Source organism: Naegleria gruberi (assembly GCF_000004985.1).
Source record: "Naegleria gruberi genomic scaffold NAEGRscaffold_17, whole genome shotgun sequence".
In the NCBI taxonomy this organism is placed as follows: domain Eukaryota; phylum Heterolobosea; class Eutetramitea; order Acrasida; family Naegleriidae; genus Naegleria; species Naegleria gruberi.
In genome coordinates this window covers 115,863-134,454 of record NW_003163310.1, presented here as the reverse complement: position 1 = coordinate 134,454, position 18,592 = coordinate 115,863, and the positions used below count along the sequence as shown (strand labels likewise).

At 32.9% G+C, this 18,592-nt stretch overlaps 12 protein-coding genes and 1 non-coding gene across 13 annotated transcripts; 7 read left to right on the top strand and 6 right to left on the bottom strand.

The window, feature by feature from the left end:
- Positions 1-8: 8 nt before the first annotated feature.
- On the top strand, positions 9-2,345 carry NAEGRDRAFT_66144 (uncharacterized protein; the record flags this gene model as incomplete). Its single annotated transcript, XM_002678572.1, has 1 exon — positions 9-2,345. One exon carries the CDS (start codon positions 9-11, stop codon positions 2,343-2,345), a length of 2,337 nt encoding a protein of 778 aa, XP_002678618.1.
- A 135-nt stretch (positions 2,346-2,480) lies between these two features.
- NAEGRDRAFT_66143 (uncharacterized protein) lies at positions 2,481-3,041 on the top strand (the record flags this gene model as incomplete). The annotated part of the gene is made up of 1 exon (XM_002678571.1): positions 2,481-3,041. The coding sequence occupies one exon, from the start codon at positions 2,481-2,483 to the stop codon at positions 3,039-3,041; it is 561 nt and encodes a 186-aa protein (XP_002678617.1).
- Positions 3,042-3,845: 804 nt separating this feature from the next.
- On the top strand, positions 3,846-4,971 carry NAEGRDRAFT_66142 (uncharacterized protein; the record flags this gene model as incomplete). The annotated part of the gene is made up of 5 exons (XM_002678570.1): positions 3,846-4,054; positions 4,193-4,443; positions 4,504-4,583; positions 4,634-4,773; positions 4,827-4,971. 5 exons carry the CDS (start codon positions 3,846-3,848, stop codon positions 4,969-4,971), a joined length of 825 nt encoding a protein of 274 aa, XP_002678616.1.
- A 260-nt stretch (positions 4,972-5,231) lies between these two features.
- NAEGRDRAFT_66141 (uncharacterized protein) lies at positions 5,232-6,488 on the top strand (the record flags this gene model as incomplete). The annotated part of the gene is made up of 1 exon (XM_002678569.1): positions 5,232-6,488. One exon carries the CDS (start codon positions 5,232-5,234, stop codon positions 6,486-6,488), a length of 1,257 nt encoding a protein of 418 aa, XP_002678615.1.
- Positions 6,489-6,559: 71 nt separating this feature from the next.
- Positions 6,560-7,685, bottom strand: NAEGRDRAFT_79288 (rab family small GTPase). The gene is made up of 4 exons (XM_002678457.1): positions 7,316-7,685; positions 7,069-7,209; positions 7,010-7,022; positions 6,560-6,919 (listed from the first exon to the last, which is right to left on the bottom strand). Exons 1-4 carry the CDS (start codon positions 7,466-7,468, stop codon positions 6,594-6,596), a joined length of 633 nt encoding a protein of 210 aa, XP_002678503.1. The 5' UTR covers positions 7,469-7,685; the 3' UTR covers positions 6,560-6,593.
- Positions 7,686-8,068: 383 nt separating this feature from the next.
- On the top strand, positions 8,069-8,977 carry NAEGRDRAFT_66139 (uncharacterized protein; the record flags this gene model as incomplete). The annotated part of the gene is made up of 1 exon (XM_002678568.1): positions 8,069-8,977. One exon carries the CDS (start codon positions 8,069-8,071, stop codon positions 8,975-8,977), a length of 909 nt encoding a protein of 302 aa, XP_002678614.1.
- A 55-nt stretch (positions 8,978-9,032) lies between these two features.
- NAEGRDRAFT_66138 (uncharacterized protein) lies at positions 9,033-9,949 on the bottom strand (the record flags this gene model as incomplete). The annotated part of the gene is made up of 2 exons (XM_002678456.1): positions 9,033-9,598; positions 9,646-9,949. 2 exons carry the CDS (start codon positions 9,947-9,949, stop codon positions 9,033-9,035), a joined length of 870 nt encoding a protein of 289 aa, XP_002678502.1.
- Positions 9,950-10,277: 328 nt separating this feature from the next.
- On the bottom strand, positions 10,278-10,349 carry NAEGRDRAFT_t247. The gene has a single exon. It is a non-coding gene; the product is annotated as a tRNA-Pro (tRNA).
- Positions 10,350-10,664: 315 nt separating this feature from the next.
- NAEGRDRAFT_66137 (uncharacterized protein) lies at positions 10,665-12,266 on the top strand (the record flags this gene model as incomplete). Its single annotated transcript, XM_002678567.1, has 1 exon — positions 10,665-12,266. The coding sequence occupies one exon, from the start codon at positions 10,665-10,667 to the stop codon at positions 12,264-12,266; it is 1,602 nt and encodes a 533-aa protein (XP_002678613.1).
- A 1,427-nt stretch (positions 12,267-13,693) lies between these two features.
- On the bottom strand, positions 13,694-14,140 carry NAEGRDRAFT_5137 (uncharacterized protein; the record flags this gene model as incomplete). Its single annotated transcript, XM_002678455.1, has 1 exon — positions 13,694-14,140. A coding segment is annotated over one exon (447 nt), but the record flags the coding sequence as incomplete, so codon positions are not given.
- A 1,048-nt stretch (positions 14,141-15,188) lies between these two features.
- NAEGRDRAFT_79287 (uncharacterized protein) lies at positions 15,189-15,787 on the bottom strand. The gene is made up of 2 exons (XM_002678454.1): positions 15,671-15,787; positions 15,189-15,500 (listed from the first exon to the last, which is right to left on the bottom strand). The coding sequence occupies exons 1-2, from the start codon at positions 15,780-15,782 to the stop codon at positions 15,286-15,288; spliced, it is 327 nt and encodes a 108-aa protein (XP_002678500.1). The 5' UTR covers positions 15,783-15,787; the 3' UTR covers positions 15,189-15,285.
- A 199-nt stretch (positions 15,788-15,986) lies between these two features.
- NAEGRDRAFT_79286 (uncharacterized protein) lies at positions 15,987-17,605 on the top strand. Its single transcript, XM_002678566.1, has one exon. It carries the CDS (start codon positions 15,999-16,001, stop codon positions 17,100-17,102), a length of 1,104 nt encoding a protein of 367 aa, XP_002678612.1. The 5' UTR covers positions 15,987-15,998; the 3' UTR covers positions 17,103-17,605.
- Positions 16,851-18,554, bottom strand: NAEGRDRAFT_79285 (alpha-2-glucosyltransferase; the record flags this gene model as incomplete). The annotated part of the gene is made up of 1 exon (XM_002678453.1): positions 16,851-18,554. One exon carries the CDS (start codon positions 18,552-18,554, stop codon positions 17,184-17,186), a length of 1,371 nt encoding a protein of 456 aa, XP_002678499.1. The 3' UTR covers positions 16,851-17,183.
- Positions 18,555-18,592: the final 38 nt, after the last annotated feature.

Sequence of the window (18,592 nt, the reverse complement as noted above, 5' to 3'; positions counted from 1 at the left end):
CAAAAAAAATGCCAAAGAAGAGAGCAAGCGCTTCCTCATCATCACAAGTATTGGAAGAAGGAAGTGCTGATGACTTTTCGGGTTCATCATCCAAAGCAAGTGCTTCCTCATCGGTATCAACAACTGATGATAGAATTAATGCGGATGCAAATAATAATGAGGAAGAGGAAAATAATGGTGAATCAAATAATACTAGTAAACGATCAAAGACTCGGAAAAAGAGGAAAGTACAAACGGATTATTGTGAGGAAGTTAAACTAAATACCTCCATCACAATTGATTCTAATTCTCTTGACTATACCGAAGATAAACCACCACTGAATGATTTTTTTGATTACAGAAATTATTTGGAAAAGACAATTATTGCCCTTGATATTGGATCTAGTTTTGTTAAAGGAGCAAAGTTTAAAGTAATTAATTCGAAATCTAAACCTAGTGTGACATCAGTACAGATGAAATTTGACACCCATCAATTTTATCCATCAAGGATTTTCTGTAAAACTTCGGGTAGTACCAAGTTTCTTGTTGCTGAAAAAGCTCCAGAAAATGATGGATGGAAGGAATTGGAGAATATTAAGAAATTATTTCTTGTTCAAGAAGCTCTGGCGATTAAAGTTAACAACGAGAAGGTTACTGTCAGCAATGCAATATATCACTTTATTAAAGAATTGCTGACAAAAAGTATAACTAAAAAATCACAAGTCAATGGAAAAGTAGTGAGCGAATTGTCAAATGTTAGTGCCTTCATATTAACATGTCCAACTGGTACCACTGAAAATATTAAGAAAGTTTACAGAAATTGTCTAATGAAGGCCCTTGCATCATTTGAGGTTGACCTAGATTTTGAGCACTTGTATGTGATTGAAGAATTTGTACTCTTGAAATACTATTGCGATTCTCAGATTGATATTGTGAAAGAACCAACACTTTATATCGATGTAGGTCATTTAACTCTAGATATCAGTGTTGTAGAATTTACAGAAGATGGAATACCAGAGATTACATTTAAAAATGGTGAGGTTGGAGGAATGTCTATTGTACACAAAGTAATACAATCCAAATACGGAGAAGAAACACTGGATATTCTTGCCAGTCAATTTGAGAGTAACAGTTCTTCATTAATTGAAGAACTAGTGCCTCTGGAGAAAGAAATTGAAGAAGCCCTTCACCAAATGATGGTTCCCCTTTGTTTAATTATTGTACAAAAGAATATCAAAACTGTCCATTTCGCTGGAGCTGTAACTAGATGTAAATACTTTGAAACTAGGTTCAGAGAAATATTGAAAAAAGAAAGTATTCAAGATATTCTCGATGAAAGAAGGTGTTATTTTAAAGATCAATACAAGGATATAGATGCATTCGACTTTAATTTAAATTGGACTGTGGATGGATTGAGTGCTCTCATTACTGGTGTTGAGATGATTATTAATTCGTCAATTTATGCCACAGGTGAGGTACCACTTACTATTGGCAAAAACCTGGACTCTAATTTCGATTATCATGTTGGAATATTGGATGAATGGCAAAAAGAATATGCTATCAATCTAGACATTGCAGCTTATGATATGTATGCAATTCAAGACTTTGAAATATTCATTTTAAAGTTTAATGCCATGTTCGATTTGAAAAAGTGTTCAAGAATTGATCAACACAACTACAATTTGATGGGAATATCAGAGTTTGAACGTTTTACAACAGTGGAGCTTTGTATTGATGGTGAGTCTATTCTCACTACCAATCCAACATTTATCGTGACGAGTTCTGTAGACTTGAAAGCTGTCCATGTAAATATTTACTTTAAGAAACGTTCATTATTTGCCAAATCTATACTGAAAATTCTCAGAAATGGAAGACTGGAAAGGATTGCTGTCAATGACGCTGTTAAAACCATTTTCCTTACCAAAGAATCGGATGAATTTACTTGGTATGGTTCCAAATATATAACCAAATTCTATCTTACTGGATGTAAGGCCAACAGAATTGATGAATCTACTGTATTGATAGAATTTGGTGATGATACAGCAATGCTGGACAAGCTCTACTCACACAAGAAAAGCACCCTACTTACGAGCCTTCCAGAAATTACTGAAGGAGATAATGAAAAAGTGAGAAAGGATATGGGAAGTAGTTGTGTTGCGTGTGGTTTACCAATTCCAGACATGGCAACCAAATACGAAGTCACTCCACCAGTATTCCACGAATACTCTTTCCACCTTGATGAAATATCCAAATGTGGATATATTTGTACTGGATGTCATCAAACTTTCAAAGAAAGAAAGAAAGGTCTTCGAAAGTCCAAAAAGAAGAAATCCAAAAACAAATCCAAAACCAAAAACAAAGAATAATTATTTCGCACCACCTTCTGAAAAGAAGAAACCCTAGGCCAATTTCAATTCAATATTTAACATTTGCAAACATTATAATACTAATTTATTCCCAATAAAGACATCAATTTAATTAAAATTCAAAATATAAAAAAAATGGACAGAAATTCGATAGAGGAATACATCACAACAAAATTGCACATTCCAGAGAAGAATTTTCAACTCCGTGCACCTATTTATTATAAATTAAAACAAGGAATTCGTGATCCAAAGGAACAAGAAAATAAAAATTCACTCATTGGATTTTTAAATTCGGATGAAGAATCAACAGCTTCGGAACAACTTGCTAACGATCTGAGTGTTGTGGAACCTGTACCAAAATCACAAACTGGAGAAATGTTTGAAGAGAATGAATTTAGAAAACCACTCACTGATGACCAAATGAAGAACTTTAGTACATTCCGATTATTCTACAAGATTTTCGGAACCAAATGTTTCTCCTATGCTTCTTTAATTTCTGCAGGTATTGCAATTCCTGTGTCGATATTTGTAAATTTACGTTTTAAAGGATTGGGAAAGGAAAGATGGGCTGCAACAATAGAGAAGGGTGCTTGGTCATTCTTCTTACCATTATTTGTTACTTATCCAATTTGTAGATATAACAAGACTAAGACTGATGATAAATTGAGAGAAGCTATTCGTGGTAGAAATTATTAATTATTGGATACAAGAACTAAGTACATTGGAATATTGGAATGAATTAAAAAATTAATTTTAAATTATTTCAATTTTTCATTTTCTCCATTTCTATACAAATTTAAGTGATGATATTAATGATTTTATATAATTGGATCAATTTTAAAAATCTAAATAGTTTATTGTTAGCACCATTGGTGCTGGTTCAATTTTAAAAAAATGACTTGGCAAATGTTTATGAATATTGTAAAGATTATTTGATTGAGGAATTTCTTTCAAGTATGAATATTTGAGATATTAAAATCAATGGTTGGATGTTCGAATTTCCAGTTGAAGGATGTTAGAAAATCATGGTTAGAAATTTCAGTTCCAAAAATTTCATTTGAATCAATCCTTTCTTTAGAACACAATTTTGGTGCAATTTGTCTTAAACATTCCAATCCGAAACAGCAAGTTGATTTCTCTTCATGAATCGCATTCCATCAATTTGGTTTTCAGTGGATTGATAAACTATTGTGGTGTGCTTTAGAAATAAGGTAAGAAGAAATTAATTCAATAAAATCCACGACTCCAATACCAGTATATATCCCACCTGCCTTCCTCTTTACAGTCGACTACTCTGTAAGATTTTATTTTCACCAATTATTAGTTCCATTGGAAGGGGGCGCTGTAAATCTCAATAAGATCTTGTGCTATAAATCAGCAGCACAGGTGTTCAACGGGGCTTTAATTAAGCGCAGCCAATGATGAGAAGCATAATGATGCAATTCACAAATAGCTGGAGTTGTTTGCTGCACCATTCATTGGCAGCAGCCTATATAAAAAATGAAATTGTTTACGGCCTTAATTGCCTTCATATTATTGTGTCAAGCTGTTTTTGGCTTGCAAAACGGAGACACATTGATTGTGAATGCTCCATCCGGATTAAAAGTGAGAGATGGTCCATGCACCGATTATAATCTCATGACCACACTCCCTCATGGTGTTGAAGTTAAATTCGGTGGTCAAATGGAAAACGGTTGTGGATACACATGGTATGTAAATTAATCTTTCAATGAATCTGTAACAAAGTATATGAACGATTACAACAATCAAATACCCTGTCCGTCCACTTTCTTATTTGTTCTTTCACATTCATTTCATATCCGTCCGGTTTGATTAATCAAAAAAAGGTATCTTGTTTCTGGTTCATTTGGTTCTGGTTATGTTGCCTCTAACTTTGTTACTATTAAGAGCTATGCTTCATTCTCAGCATCTGTTAGCATTCAAAGTTTGAGAGCTATCATGCCAAACTTGTCCGGTACAAAGGCTATCCAATACATTACTTTTTTGAACAGTGCCATGGCCGAAGGAGGAATTAGTACATGTTGTAGAATGACTGCCTTCTTGGCTCAAATTGCCCATGAATCTGGTGATTTGAATTGTAAGTGTTATGCACTCTGAATATTAATAATTAACATTCATATTAATATTAATTGATTAGGGTTTACTGAATTTGCTTCTGGAGCTGCTTATGAAGGAAGAAAGGATTTGGGAAATATCTATCCTGGTGATGGTGTTAGAGTAAGTTTCATTTTCTTTATATTAATATACTAAATTTCAATGAACAATAGTATAAGGGAAGAGGTCCAATTCAAATTACTGGTAGAGCCAATTATCGTGCAGCTGGTCAAGCTCTCGGAGTTGATTTGGAAAATAATCCAACTAGAGCTGCTGATCCAGATATTGGATTCCGTACTGCTGTTTGGTTCTGGTAAGTGTTAATGAATATTCATTATTTGACATATTTATCATATTTCTATATAGGAATCGTGCTGGATTGAGTCAATATGCTGATAGATGTGATCAAACTGGTTTTGATACCTGTACTAAACGTATTAATGGTGGTTTCAATGGTAAGGAAGATCGTGATAACCACTGGATTAAGGCCAAGAGTGTTTTGGGTTGTTAATTAGAAAATTTGTTATTTTCCAATTAATTGAATATCATTCCTTCTTTTGATTTTCCAATAAATACTTGATTCATTTCATTCAGTTAAACAATATTTCACATCATGCTTTCCTAGCCAGAATCCAATATGAAAACTAAGTAAATTCTTTCACATTTTAGAAAGACTAATTTTGTTTTAAAATTGTTATTTAACCTTTTTGAAAGACTCTATCCTTAAATGTTTACAATTTGTATTACATTAAAAAAAATAAATACAAAAAAATGAGTCAAGTTGCAGTAGTGAATAAGGAAGAGTTTCTCTCTCATTTCTCATCATGTTCCGAACAAGATGAAAAACAATTACCAATTGAATTGTCTTTGCATTTGAAGGATATTTCCTTCTTGTCTGATTATTCACTTCCTACCAATATATTTCCTAATATCTTGTTCAAGAGTAATGATGGAGTGGTCGGAACGAAGAAAAACAATCAAGAATATGGCATTCAATATAATTTTCTGCTTGATGCCGAAGAGGATGAACAATCATCGAGAGATGAGTATTGGAAACATTCACATCAATCATTATTTTCTCTGAATTGGAATTCTAAAGTTGATCACACTGATAATTTCTACTCTTTGATGCAATATTATTATGGACCTTTTAAAATGTTGGTATTCCTGTTGGGATTGGTTGTAATGAATGCAATTTGTATGGTTGCTCTTGTTAAATTTTCTTGGGTTGGGGATTTTATGGAAAATTCAGTGTTTAATTCGATAACAAATCGAGCCCTCAACGAAATGAATTTGAAGGGAGATATTTCACAAATGGGTACTATGGATTTTTTCATTAGTTTTTTAAGGAATAGTACTGCCTTGTCCAGTGTATTTTATATCATGGTGTTTTTCTTCTCATTTACTGTATTCTTGTTGGCTTTGAGTTTCTTTGAATATTATTGGATTCTGAGATATATTCAAAGAGAAACGAGAAAAAATTTGGAAAAATATAGGAATAAGCAAGACATTCATGAAGATTACTTCTCTACCGAATATCTAATCATTGATAAGAGTTGGAAAAATTCTGAGGAGACTGTTTTCAACAAGTTACCTCAAATTGTTCATGGACATATTAAATATTTAGAATATGAAATTCAACAGGATGGAAGTGTTGAAAAATTGGCCATCTCTAAATTCATTTTGGAAAAGTTAATTTTCTGCAGTGGCAGTACAAAGAGAAATCTCACTAATGCAGCTCGTGTCATTGAAATTACTGATTTCTCTCTGAAAAAGCACATTAATATTGCCAAAGATGAATGGGTCGACCCGAATTTTCACGTAGCTTTACAACTCTTTGAAGTGACCATCAAGGATCTATTGAAAGAAACAAATGCCTCAGCAATAATCATTAAGATTTCGAGTTTGCAGTATGGTTTGATTAGATTGTGTGACAAGATGAAATTTACTCTTGTTCATGAGGAAAAATCAAATGAATTTCCAATTATTAATTATTATTACGTATTGGAAAGTAATAAATTATTGTAATTTTAGTATTTGTTCAGCAAATATTTATTGAACTAGAGATTTTAATCAATAATAATTACAAAGAGTTTCGAATGAATTAAAATATACTAATTTAATATTATTACATTATTGTGAGTCAATTAATTGTTGGGCAATATCCTCGAATACTTCCTTTATACCATCGTTTCCTTTGGCGCTGACCTCGAAATATCTAACACCTAATTCGGTGGCTAATTCTTCTGCTTCCTCTCTCGTTACATTTCTCATATGTTCCACATCCTTCTTATTTCCAACAAGAACTGTCTTGGTATGTTGATGTGCATGTTTATGAACATCTTGTAACCAACGCCTTATATTATCATATGATTCTCGTCTCGTTAAATCAAATGTAAGTAATATACCATGAGCACCTCTATAGTAGGCAGTTATGATGGATCTGTATCGCTCTTGACCTAAATTTCATAAAATTCAAGTAATAAAATGATATTTGATTGAAATTACAAAATATCTAGATTCAAATTCTTTAAATTATGAAAACCTACCTGCAGTATCCCACTATTATCAACTGTAAATGCAACTAGATAATGAATTGAAAACTTACCACTTGGAGTTGCACTGTCTTTCCAGAAACATTCAAATGAACAGTTTTAAAATCTACACCAACTGTAGAAATGTGACTTGGATTAAACTTTTGATCACTGAACATTGATAAAATCGTCGATTTTCCTACACCACTATCACCCTATCAAAATTTAATATCCAATCAATTCATTCAATTAATAATAAAATTAAATCATGATTATGAATCGTGATTAGCATTTCCGACACTATTCTAACTTTCAACCTACCAATAATAATAATTTAAAGAATAATTCATTTTCATTATCCAATTGAGCATAGGCTTCAGCCTTTTCTGTCCCTCCACCTCCAATAACAATCATATTATTATCGGATCCTGATGTTGTTGTGGGTGTTTCCCTCTTTGAACCACAATTACCCATTATTTATATGTCTTGCTGTTTGTAAATCACACTATTTACTATATATTATATAAAAATCCTCCTAACTAACTATCAAATTCTTCACTAATTTTGAAAATTGTCTTCCCCTTTCCAAATTATTCTTTTTCCACACACTCCCGTACTTGCTCCTCTCACGTTTATGAATGTTGTTATAAATATCAAACTCTACTGTAACAGCACACGCTTTGAGATTTTATGCTTTTTTTTAAAGTTGTCTGTCGAGCTGTGGATTCGATTAGTCAACGAATTGCTCAAAATATCGGGAGTGTGATGAGGTGTGTATTTATTTGACTTTCAAAGGAATGAGGATATCAAAGCATGCTTATGGTCATTTTGGTTACAACATGAAGGATTAAACTGTTGATTTTTAACGTTTCATTAACTTGAATAATTGAGGTCTGGCATAAAAAGTTTGTCTCTACCCAAATGCAGACCACTTTTGAAGATTGCCGATATTTGCTTAGAAAATCCATTAAAATGTTATTTTGATACTATTACACATTTACTAAAATCTTTGGTTAATAATGATTGAAAAATTGTGTTGGATAATAATTTGGCGCCTTTTTCAAATCTAAAAAAATGAGAAAATTAGCAAATGGATTGAATTGTGCTGTAAAATCTTCTTCACCACAAACAATCATGATGAGTGGTAACAAGAGGAGTCTTTATTCAATTATCCTTGGAGGAGGGTTGAAGAACAAATCAATGATGAATCAACACAGTTTCGGAAAGATTGGATTTAATGTAATGATGATGAATAATTATTCGACGTCGTCGTCGAGTACTTCCACCACTCCATTGTTTTCTCCCAGATATAATGTTGTAGTTTTGGATATTGAAGGTACATCAACCAATACCAGTTATTGCAGAATGATTGAAGTTGCTTGTGCAAGAATTGTCGATGGTACATCAATCAGTTCATTTACCAGTTTGGTTAATGCTGATATCGATTATATACCAGAACCAGTTCAAGAAATTACAAAGATTACAAAAGCCATGATTGACCTTTCACCTCCTCCCCAAATAGTTCTTTCACAATTATATAATTTTTTGAGTTCACAACCATCCCTTGTAGTTGGGCATAATGTTAGATTTGATGCTAGTGTGATTTACAATGAATTTGTGAGATATAAGATTATCAATAATGAAGTTCACAAACCTGACGACTTTATATCACATTCACTCTTTACAAACACACTCTGTACCCTAAAGCTTGCAAGAAGATTATTTCAAGGTCAACCAGATTACAAGTTGGGTAACTTGGTAGAAAACCTTGGTTTGGGTAGGTCTATTAATGCCCATAGAGCTCATGCCGATGTATCCATGACAACTCTATTGTGGAGAAGAATCTATCGTGAATCATTTGAACGATTGGGGGGAGAAATATATCCAGATCATGAATTTTTCCTCAAACTTCAAGAAACACCAGCTAAGGATGTAAGGAAATTTATTGAAATGTACAAGATGGAAAAGACTTATGGAAATTAGTAAATTTGGAACAAAATTTATTGAACTGATTGATTATTATATTGATTGAGTGAAATTATTCAAACATGTTTGCCAAGATACTGACATCTCTTTTAGGATAAGTATGATGATTATCGTGCTCATTAACATGATGCACATGATATCCAATCAACAACTCTAAAAAGACATTCACATCTAACCACTTTTGGAAAGGATAAAATTTGGCCACAAAACCATCAAACCAACCCTTCTCGTGTGACAATGTAGTAAAGACCATAAAAATTAAAGCCATAACCAAGCGACATAGGACCAAATGTATGCTGTACAGAATTGGATTCAAGAAGAGGTAAGGCAAAAGAAGGAGAGCCAATCTTGTCATGTAAATTGGGAATAGTTTTTGTTTGGCATTCTCAACATTCTTCAAGTAGAATTGAATATAATTCATTTCGAATTGGGAACTTCTCAAGAAGAGAGTCCAACGATTCAATGAACTCTTACACCAAAAGTCAGCATCTTTGGCCAAGATTTCGTTCAATCGGTATTCGATATCTGATTCGCTTAAATCTTCAATATTCTCTAATGAAATTCTCTTGTCATTTTCTCCATAATTGATTCTGTGATGACTATCATGTCCTTTCTTTCCTGGTATTGATTGGTTAAACATATTAATTGATTGTGAAATAACATACCTGGACCAAAAGATAACAAGTGGCCAAAACCAACCCCCAAGAAAATATCCAATATTGGATTTAACCCGCTCAATTGATGGAGAAGATTATGATAGTTGAGTGTCCATCTGCCTCCACATACAAGATACACTATTGGAATGACAATGACTTGAAGAGCAAGATGGTATTGGTGTTTGAAAAGGAAATGCAAGACGAAGAGTGGAATGAATTGAATGAAAAAGGCACAAATAAGAGAGTAATTCTTATTGAAAGACATTTGCATGCCATTGACAGGATAGTTGCCGTGAATGAGTTGTTTAGACATGATCGAGTTGTGTATTGTTTTTTAACTTGTAAATGGTGGTTTGTTAAGCTTTCGAGATTAAATAAGTTTCAGATATGAATTCACATATTAGATTGGCTAATAATAAATTATTTATAAAAAGAGATCACGTTCGAGAAGAAGAAACTATCGAACGTGAGAATTTTGACATGAGAATTCACGAAATATTTATAACAAACGTGATCCATCTATCTTAATCAGAATAATAAACAAATCAAAATTAAAGATTATCCATCAGATCTGAGGCAGGAGAAGGCAAAAGGTAAACAAAATAACAAAATACTGTTTACAGAGATAATTTAAAATGAAAGGGGACCAGTGGGAATCGAACCCACGGCCTCTCGCACCCAAAGCGAGAATCATACCACTAGACCATGGTCCCTTCTTGTTTAGTTGTTTAAAATATTTGTTTTGAATACAGTATCGTGTGTTGCTGGTTTTCCAATACACATCTGTTATTATTTACCGATTAATACATGGAAACAGATTTTGAATTGATTATGTTGATGTCCACAGAGAAAAGAGATGAAGCTTCATGACAAGGAATTTTTCTAATCTTCCGATGATGAACGATGTCAGCCAATAATCAAAGGTGACGTGCTTCTTTGATGGTATCCATGAACAATCAAACATAGGCGCGCATTAGAAAACAAGATTCTTCAGAAAAGAAAAGAGTGTTGAACACCACAACAAGAAAATGGCTACCAAGAAGAAGGCTGATTCAAAGCCTTCCCAAACAACAAATAGTAATACCAATACCACTACTACATCAAAGCCTTCTGCTGCTGCTGTTCCGAAAACTACAACAACAAAACAGGTATCACCACCATCAGCACAACAACAACAACAATCGGAAAAGGTCTCATCAAAATTATCTATTGTTGCAGAGAAGAGTACTGTTGATGAATCTAAGAAGAATGTAAAACAACAACAAACAAGTAAGAATGCCAATACAACAATTACTACTACTCCATCTCAAAATAATATTAATAATAAGCCTGTAGCTAGTACCAGTGTAAATTCCAATGCAACTGTTGTTACCAATGATTCATCAAATACTTCAAAGAAGAAGAAACAAAAATCATCTGATACAACCACTGCCAATACAACAACAACAACCACTACTACTACTCCTGTTGTTGCTACTCCTACTGCTGTTCAATCTAAGAATAATAATAATAATACTACTACTGTAACTGTTACTCCAAGTAGCTCATCAAATAATGAAAATGTTGCTACTCCTATCTCAAAGAAGAAGAAAAAGAAGTCATCATCTTCCGAATCCACCAATACTCAATCAGTGAATGGAACTGTTGAAATTGTAGCTACCAAGAATAATCCATCACCAAATACTAGTATCACTTCTACTAGTAGCAGTGTCACAACAAGTCCTACAACAACTGTTGCCAGTGATATTGCCACAACTGCTCAACCAAGTCCTATTGTCAAAACAAAACGTGCTCATAATCCAGGAAAAGATGACAATTCTCTTAGTGCTTGGCTTTGTAGAGCTTATTTTGCAATTGGATTACTCATTGCTTGGAATTTGTGTTTTATTGTTGTATTACCAATGTATATATGTCACATTTTGTTTGGATTTGATAGGAATAAGAGTTTGATGGGATGGTTGTTCCGTTACTTTAATAGATGGGCTGTTGAAACTAATCCATTTTGGAATATTAAAACATTCTATGCCAATGGATCAACAAAGAATAGATTACCAAAGAAACAAAAGAAGGTCATTTTCATTTGCAATCATCAAAGTGGAATGGATCCATTTATTTTGATTTCTGCACTTCCAATTGAAGCCAAATGGGTTGCCAAGCATATTATTTTCAAGATTCCAATTGCTGGTTGGCTCATGTCAATGATTGGAGATGTTCCAATTGTTTTCACATCCAAGAAGGCAGAACATACTACCACTGATAAGTCAAGTGTCACTCGTGCTCTTGATACATTGAGAAATTATCTCAATAATGATTGTGCTGTATTCTTCTTCCCAGAAGGCAGAAGAAGTGATAATCCAGATGAATTCTTGGAATTCCGTAAGGGTGCCTTTGTTATGGCTTTGCAAACTGGAGCTGACATTATTCCAATGGCCATCTCTGGAAGTCACACCATTTGGGAATTGAAACATAAATTACCACGTCCAGGTCGTTGTGCTATCGTTGTTGGTGATCCAATCAGTGTTAAGGGAATGACTTTGGAAAATGATGTTGATAATTTATTACAAAAGAGTAGAAAGGCAGTTGAAGATTTGTACCAAATTGCTAAAAAGAAGGCCAAGAGTTTGAAATAATTTAACAAGTTACCTAAATTAATTTAAAGGAATTTTTCCAAATAAAACAGATTTCATTCTACTCAACAAATATCCAAAGCAATAATTCCAATCAATTGAGTTCAATAAAGTTTAATTCAATTTTAATAAAATTTCAAATTTTCTTAAAAAAGTTATTAAAAAAATTCAAAATGTACTTGGAGTGCAATTTCCCAATTAAAGCCGATACATCGGATAGTTACTTGTCGTCACTGGCTCATCGTTGTAGTTTTCTGAGAAATTGTATGTAAAATTCCATCATCACACAGTATTATTAATTATAATAATATTTATAATGATGAATCACACCATTTGCAAATATCACCGCGTGTGGTGTGCATATGGGGTTTTTAATATATATAATCTGAAATTCTTCTTCTTCTTTTATTTGGGAAAAGTGGGTTGGCAAGGAGTTTGTTTAAATATTACTATTGACTCTACAAATATCGGACAACAAAATCAAATCATTCAAGATACATTTCCAATAATTGTTAAATATTTGAGGGAATCATTGGATAAATTGGAGCATGATTCTAAAATTTCATTCATTGCTCCTCTTCGTAAAAAGTCCAATGCTACTTGTTCATTATTTAATCAAGATGGAGGAAGGGATTTTAAAGTATTTACACGATTGACATATTCTTCTGATTTGCACAAGAAACTTGTGAATATGAACTTTGAGGAGGAAATTTATCAAGAAATTGATATTATTGCTTTGGATTTACAAATTGGACAACACTTATCTTGTGATAATATGATTTCTTATTTGAGTACTATTTGTACAAAATCTAATATTGATATTTTGAGCTTTAGACCTCCATTTGATACAACCCTCGATACAGTTATTAGAAAATCAAAGAACAAACTGAAGGAAGCTTTGAGGAGAAATATTTGTATGGAATTTTGTTATGGAGATGTTGTTCATTCCAAGGATGAATTGAAAAAGTTTGGTATTTCCAATTGGATTCAATTCCTCATTGTCATGATTCGTAACTTTAAGGCTAAACAATTAATCTTTTCGAATGGTAGTTCTAAAATGTTGAGCACAGCTATTGTACAAGATATTAATCAACTTCCATTCATTAGATCTCCTCATGATGTTGCCAATATGGTTGGATTATTTGGATTGAGTTTTGTTGTTGGTAAATCTCTCATCACAGCCAATGCTCTGCACGCCTTGAAACATTCAGAAATGAGAAAGGCCATCAGAGGTGTTGTTAAAGTTACTGAACTTTCCTCTGAACAAGTTAATAAGAAGAGAACTGTTGATGAAATGCAAGATGAATAAATAATTTATTTGAAGATTTTTGCTTTTCCAAGAATGTAATCATTTAAATTGCCTTTACAATCAAGTTAAACTTATTAACATATTCCTTTCTGCATGGCAATTCTTCAATGCCTTGTTCGGAACGATTAAGAGGAGTCCAAATAGGTTCAGCCATACATTCCAAGAATAAACGCATAGCAATAGCATACTTCTTATCATCCAAAGTGAATCTGTGATAAATACCAGCAGGTAAAACAAGCAAATCACCAGCTTCAACAAGAATTCTAATCCATTCATCGGATTTGTCTCTAACATCGAAAATACCTGATCCGTCAACAAAGTATCTAATTTCTTCAAATTCATGAATATGTTCATCAAAGAATTTAGGAAGCATTTCATCAATGTTTGGCATCTTTTCCTTGTACAAGTAGACCATTGAACGATGGCCGTATCCTCTTTCCTTGCAGATTTCTTGAATACGAGTTTCATAGTCCTTGTTATCAATGAAAGTGTACAATACACCCACCGATTGTTCCAATTCCTCCAAAGTAACTGATCTTTCAGGATTGTCGATGTAGAATGCTCTGACCATTTTTTTGCTGACAGTTTAATTTAAACGGACTGCTTTGTGTAAAATTTATGTATTAATAAGTTTGTGTGAGTGGACAGAGTCTAGAAGCTGGCCTTATTTGGGGAATTTTGGAGTTTGGAAAATAGTAAGGCTGCTATTGAATTTCCAATATCATCTTATTTCACGGTATACTTGTGGGTAGCAGTGTCTCATTGTTGATATCGTTGCAATTTTGAGAGTCACGGTACCACTAATAGACAGTTATCGATGAGAAGAATGACCTTTCATGATCACAATTCAATTTGTTGGCATTCAAAATCAGTCAGCTTTAAACTGATGAAAACTTGAAAAATCTTTCCTCCCAAGCGATCGGCAAAAAATTAATGATGAAAATTTTTTAATAATTTTTTAATTTTTTACGCTTTTATTGGTTAGCGAGGGGAGGAAGTGAATATACAAAAAGTTTAGGGATTGTGTGTTCTACAAATATAAAGGAGAAAAAGGAAATTATTGGTTACCGATGATGATGTTGTTGATTGGGATGTGGATAAGTTTCACAAAGAATCCGATGAATCCCATAATCAAAAATCCAATAGCAGTAGCAAAGGCAATCTTTGAAAATTCCTTTGAATCTGGCTTCTTGCAAATAGTAATAAATCTCTTAGAAGCACGGTAGAATTCACCGGCTGGTTGGGCAACTTCGTCAACAAGATCCATTTTTTTTTGTGAATGATTTTAGCTTGGCAAGGTGCGTTTACAAAAGTTAGAAGGCATTTTTAAGTGACACGTCTTGCTGCCTTGCTCAGCAAAAGTAATTCCATCAGCATTGTGGCTCAACACATCATCACACAACAGAGTACTTTCTTGGATGCAGTTCAGTTATGATGAATAATATCAAGAGGAATTACGAATATTTATAATGACGTATTATTGAAGATTATAATACAGAATAATAATATTCAAGTTTTAAATAATTATTATACACGTACATGATGAAGATGAATGGTTAGAATGAAAAATCACTTTATCAAAATTCCATAAAAAGAATTAAATTATTAATATAGTGTTTTAATTCTCGATAATTTCCCAATTTTAAATATTTGGTTTTTTTATTGTTTATGAAAATCGTAAATAATTAAAATGTTACTATAGTAATGGTCCACTTATTGAGCCAAATCCTTTGAAATGTTTTTGTACAAGTCCTTGTCATCATTGACTCTGTCAGCAACATCATCGGAGGAGTTGAATCTCTTTCTTCTTCTTTGAACGTACAGTCTTCTCTTTCTGACCAAATCATCAGTGAAACTTTCATGAGCTCCACTATAAGCTTGGAAACCAGTACCAGTGAGCAACATGGTGGTAATCAAGTGCCAAGGTCCTATTTAGTTAAATTAATAATAATATTAACAATAATTATTTAAAGATCATTGTCATCATCCGATATATTCATAAAATTATCATTAACAATTAAATCCAGTCAAAATGTTCCGTAATAACGTTTTTGCAACAACAAAATCCTTCTATCATATTTATCACTATCCTACTTACTTCTGACGAAGTGAACACGTTGAAGTTTACAAGCACCAGCATAACCCAAGAAACCGATGGCATTACCCAACAAGAATGGGTTACCAATTTCAAACTTGAAATCCAAAGGCATTTTTTTTATTTTTCCAACATTATTTTTAAATTTAATTTAAAATTTAATATTTCTTCTCTATTGTTCTCTTTCTTATTGGATTTGAAATGATGATTGTATTATTAGTGAATCGGATGGTATAATATTATATTATGATATTTAATCTTACTCTCATCGTTAAAAGAAATCAAAAAAATGTTTTAAAAATATTTCTTCATCAAATTAAAGGCTTTATCAATGAATAACAGCAACAAGGAAGCGTTGAATCAAAGTGTTACTGGGAGGAGACTTGGAGTGTTGGCTAGACATGTATTTTCAATACCACTTCAAACCTGTTTGAATCATACTCAACGGGTGGTCACTCATCAATCCAACAATACAATTAATAGGAGCGAGAATCGAAATTATCGATCCAACAATTTAGATTGGTATTTCGGAAATGATTTAAATAGAGGAGGATTGAAAAATAATGAGAGAAAACCAGAAATTCAATCTTCACTCAATAATCAATTCTTCTTCAAAAAGGAACAAGAAAATAATTTTACAAATTCCAATCATCAACATTCTGAATTTAATCCAATTTTAATTCCAAAGAATCATCAGCAAGTTAATCCTTCATCTGAAAAAGATGATGAGGAACAAGACAGTTTATTGGAATTGCTCTCAAATGATAGAGTTGACCAAACAGAAACAAAAGAAGAGTTTGAGGAAAAGAAGAGAAAATTATTAATTCTTCTAGATCAAGCTGTTGAGGCTAAAATGAAAATTTCCAAGGCATTCCCAGAAAAATTGGCTCTATTTGGGAATGATTTATCGAGATATAATCTGAATTGGCATCCAGGTTGGAGAGAACCTGAAAGATTTGTTCCAGAAATTGATTGTGATCCATATCGAGGTGCTTGTTCCGTGAGTAGTTGTGCATGTCAACTCTTTCAATCTTGGCCTGTTGGAGAGGAGGGTAGTGAGCTGTATGTTTACAATCCAAAAATTGTGAATCCTGAAACAGAGCTTTGCAGAGAGTGTCACCACTTGAAATCGGATCACTACCTGGCAACCAAAGCTGACAGATCCAAATATAAGGAATTTTCTCAAGAAAATGTGGAAAAGTATGAACTTCAAGTGAGTGAAGATTTACCTCCAAAACATCCAAGTGAAACCCCAACTCATTTACTATCTCACTATTACGAGGAGAATCCACTCCACCCTGGAGCTAGTCCTAATGTGAACAAGCTAAAATTATTGGAAGAGACAGAGGAGAATGACAAGAAGAAATCCATGTCCTCAATGAATATGGACGATGACTTTGATGACGATGATGATCCTCTAGCAGAAGGATTTTAAATATATTTTTGAAATGGGAATAACAGAATAATATTCTGAAATAGTTGTTCAAACAAACAACTTGACATTTATTCATATATTTTACCACATGAATCTTGCCTCATTTCCATCAGGTCCTACAAAAGGTTTGAAAAGGAACATGTACAAAGTAGCTCCATTAATTAATAGATACCACAAAATATTGACAAATTCTTGTCTGTCACTGCTGCTTGTATTCAAATTTAAAATCATGAATGGAATGATAAAGTATCTGAATTCAATCAATGGAAGAGGAATCAAGTTCAATGCCGTACAAAACAAGAACGTTCCAATCCATAGGGAACTCTTTTGGTTTCTTCTCAATTCTGCAATAATAATCAACAATGCAAGTACATAAATTGGAGAAAATTTGATACATTCGGCAAGTTGAATTTCTGGAATGATATGAATCTTGAATAGCCTTCTCCACAAGTAGAAAATGTAATGTCTATTATCACTCAAAATAAACTTGTGAACATAACTGTAATTCAACGATAGGTAAATAAAAATTGGTGTCAATACTAATAGACTAAGAACAATGATTTTCCATTTTCCAATAATGACACTCTTCAAGCTCAGCAAATATCTGAATAAGATAATACCTGGCTCCATCAACATGACAAATGAGAAAAAGTAAAATAATTGAGATACATGTGTTGTGGCAATATGATTGGAACGGTCCCCAACAGTTAGACCATTATTCCATTTTACAAATGCTAAAAATCCAATTGCAAGCAATGCAAAACTCCAAAACTTGATCAAGATTGAGAAGAAATTAGTCAAACATCCTCCAATAAACTTCCTCGATTGAGTAAAAATACTTCCACTACTGAATTCAACATCAGTACTTTCAAATGACTCAATAATACTCGACAATACAATCCAAAATGCCCAAATAATATTACTCTGTCTAAATAAAACAGCAATAAGCGAGCAGAGTCCACTCAATGCAATTTGATTCTTCCTTGCAAAATATACAGAAAGTAATACAAATAAACACGATCCAACATCAGTATAATACAAGAATGCAAAGAAATAAGTCAATGGAAAGAGTGTCAATCTGAAAGCCTTTGCATAATTTTTCAATAATCCTCCCAAAACAATAAACATCAACAAGGTAAATATTAAATTCAAGCTTCGGAATGATGCACTCGTTCCCATATAACTCCTTATCGATGAAATATTCATTCCCAAATGTTCATACACGTAGGAAAATAAATAAAGTCCAGGCAGAGTTGTAATTTTGTCATCCCACTCTGTAAATCTATTCTGTACGAATTTAATAGCTTGAGGAATGTGAAAGATTTCATCCATGTACGGATTGGGAACATGTGAATTAACGAGTGAGGCAATGATGGTCAGCGATCCGACCAACAGGGAGGAAAATAAAATCAATAATGAAAATGATTGCTTTTCTGGTATTAGTGGTTGCATTTTTTTTTGTAAAGAATTCAAGAAATTAGGAAACACGT

Coding starts and splice junctions, on each gene's coding strand:
- NAEGRDRAFT_79287 (XM_002678454.1), bottom strand. CDS start 15,782: ATGCCTTTGGATTTCAAGTTTGAAATTGGTAACCCATTCTTGTTGGGT. Junction 15,501..15,670: donor ACGTGTTCACTTCGTCAGAA/GTAAGTAGGATA, acceptor TTAACTAAATAG/GACCTTGGCACTTGATTACC.
- NAEGRDRAFT_79288 (XM_002678457.1), bottom strand. CDS start 7,468: ATGGGTAATTGTGGTTCAAAGAGGGAAACACCCACAACAACATCAGGA. Junction 7,210..7,315: donor TCTTTAAATTATTATTATTG/GTAGGTTGAAAG, acceptor AAATTTTGATAG/GGTGATAGTGGTGTAGGAAA.
- NAEGRDRAFT_79286 (XM_002678566.1), top strand. CDS start 15,999: ATGAATAACAGCAACAAGGAAGCGTTGAATCAAAGTGTTACTGGGAGG.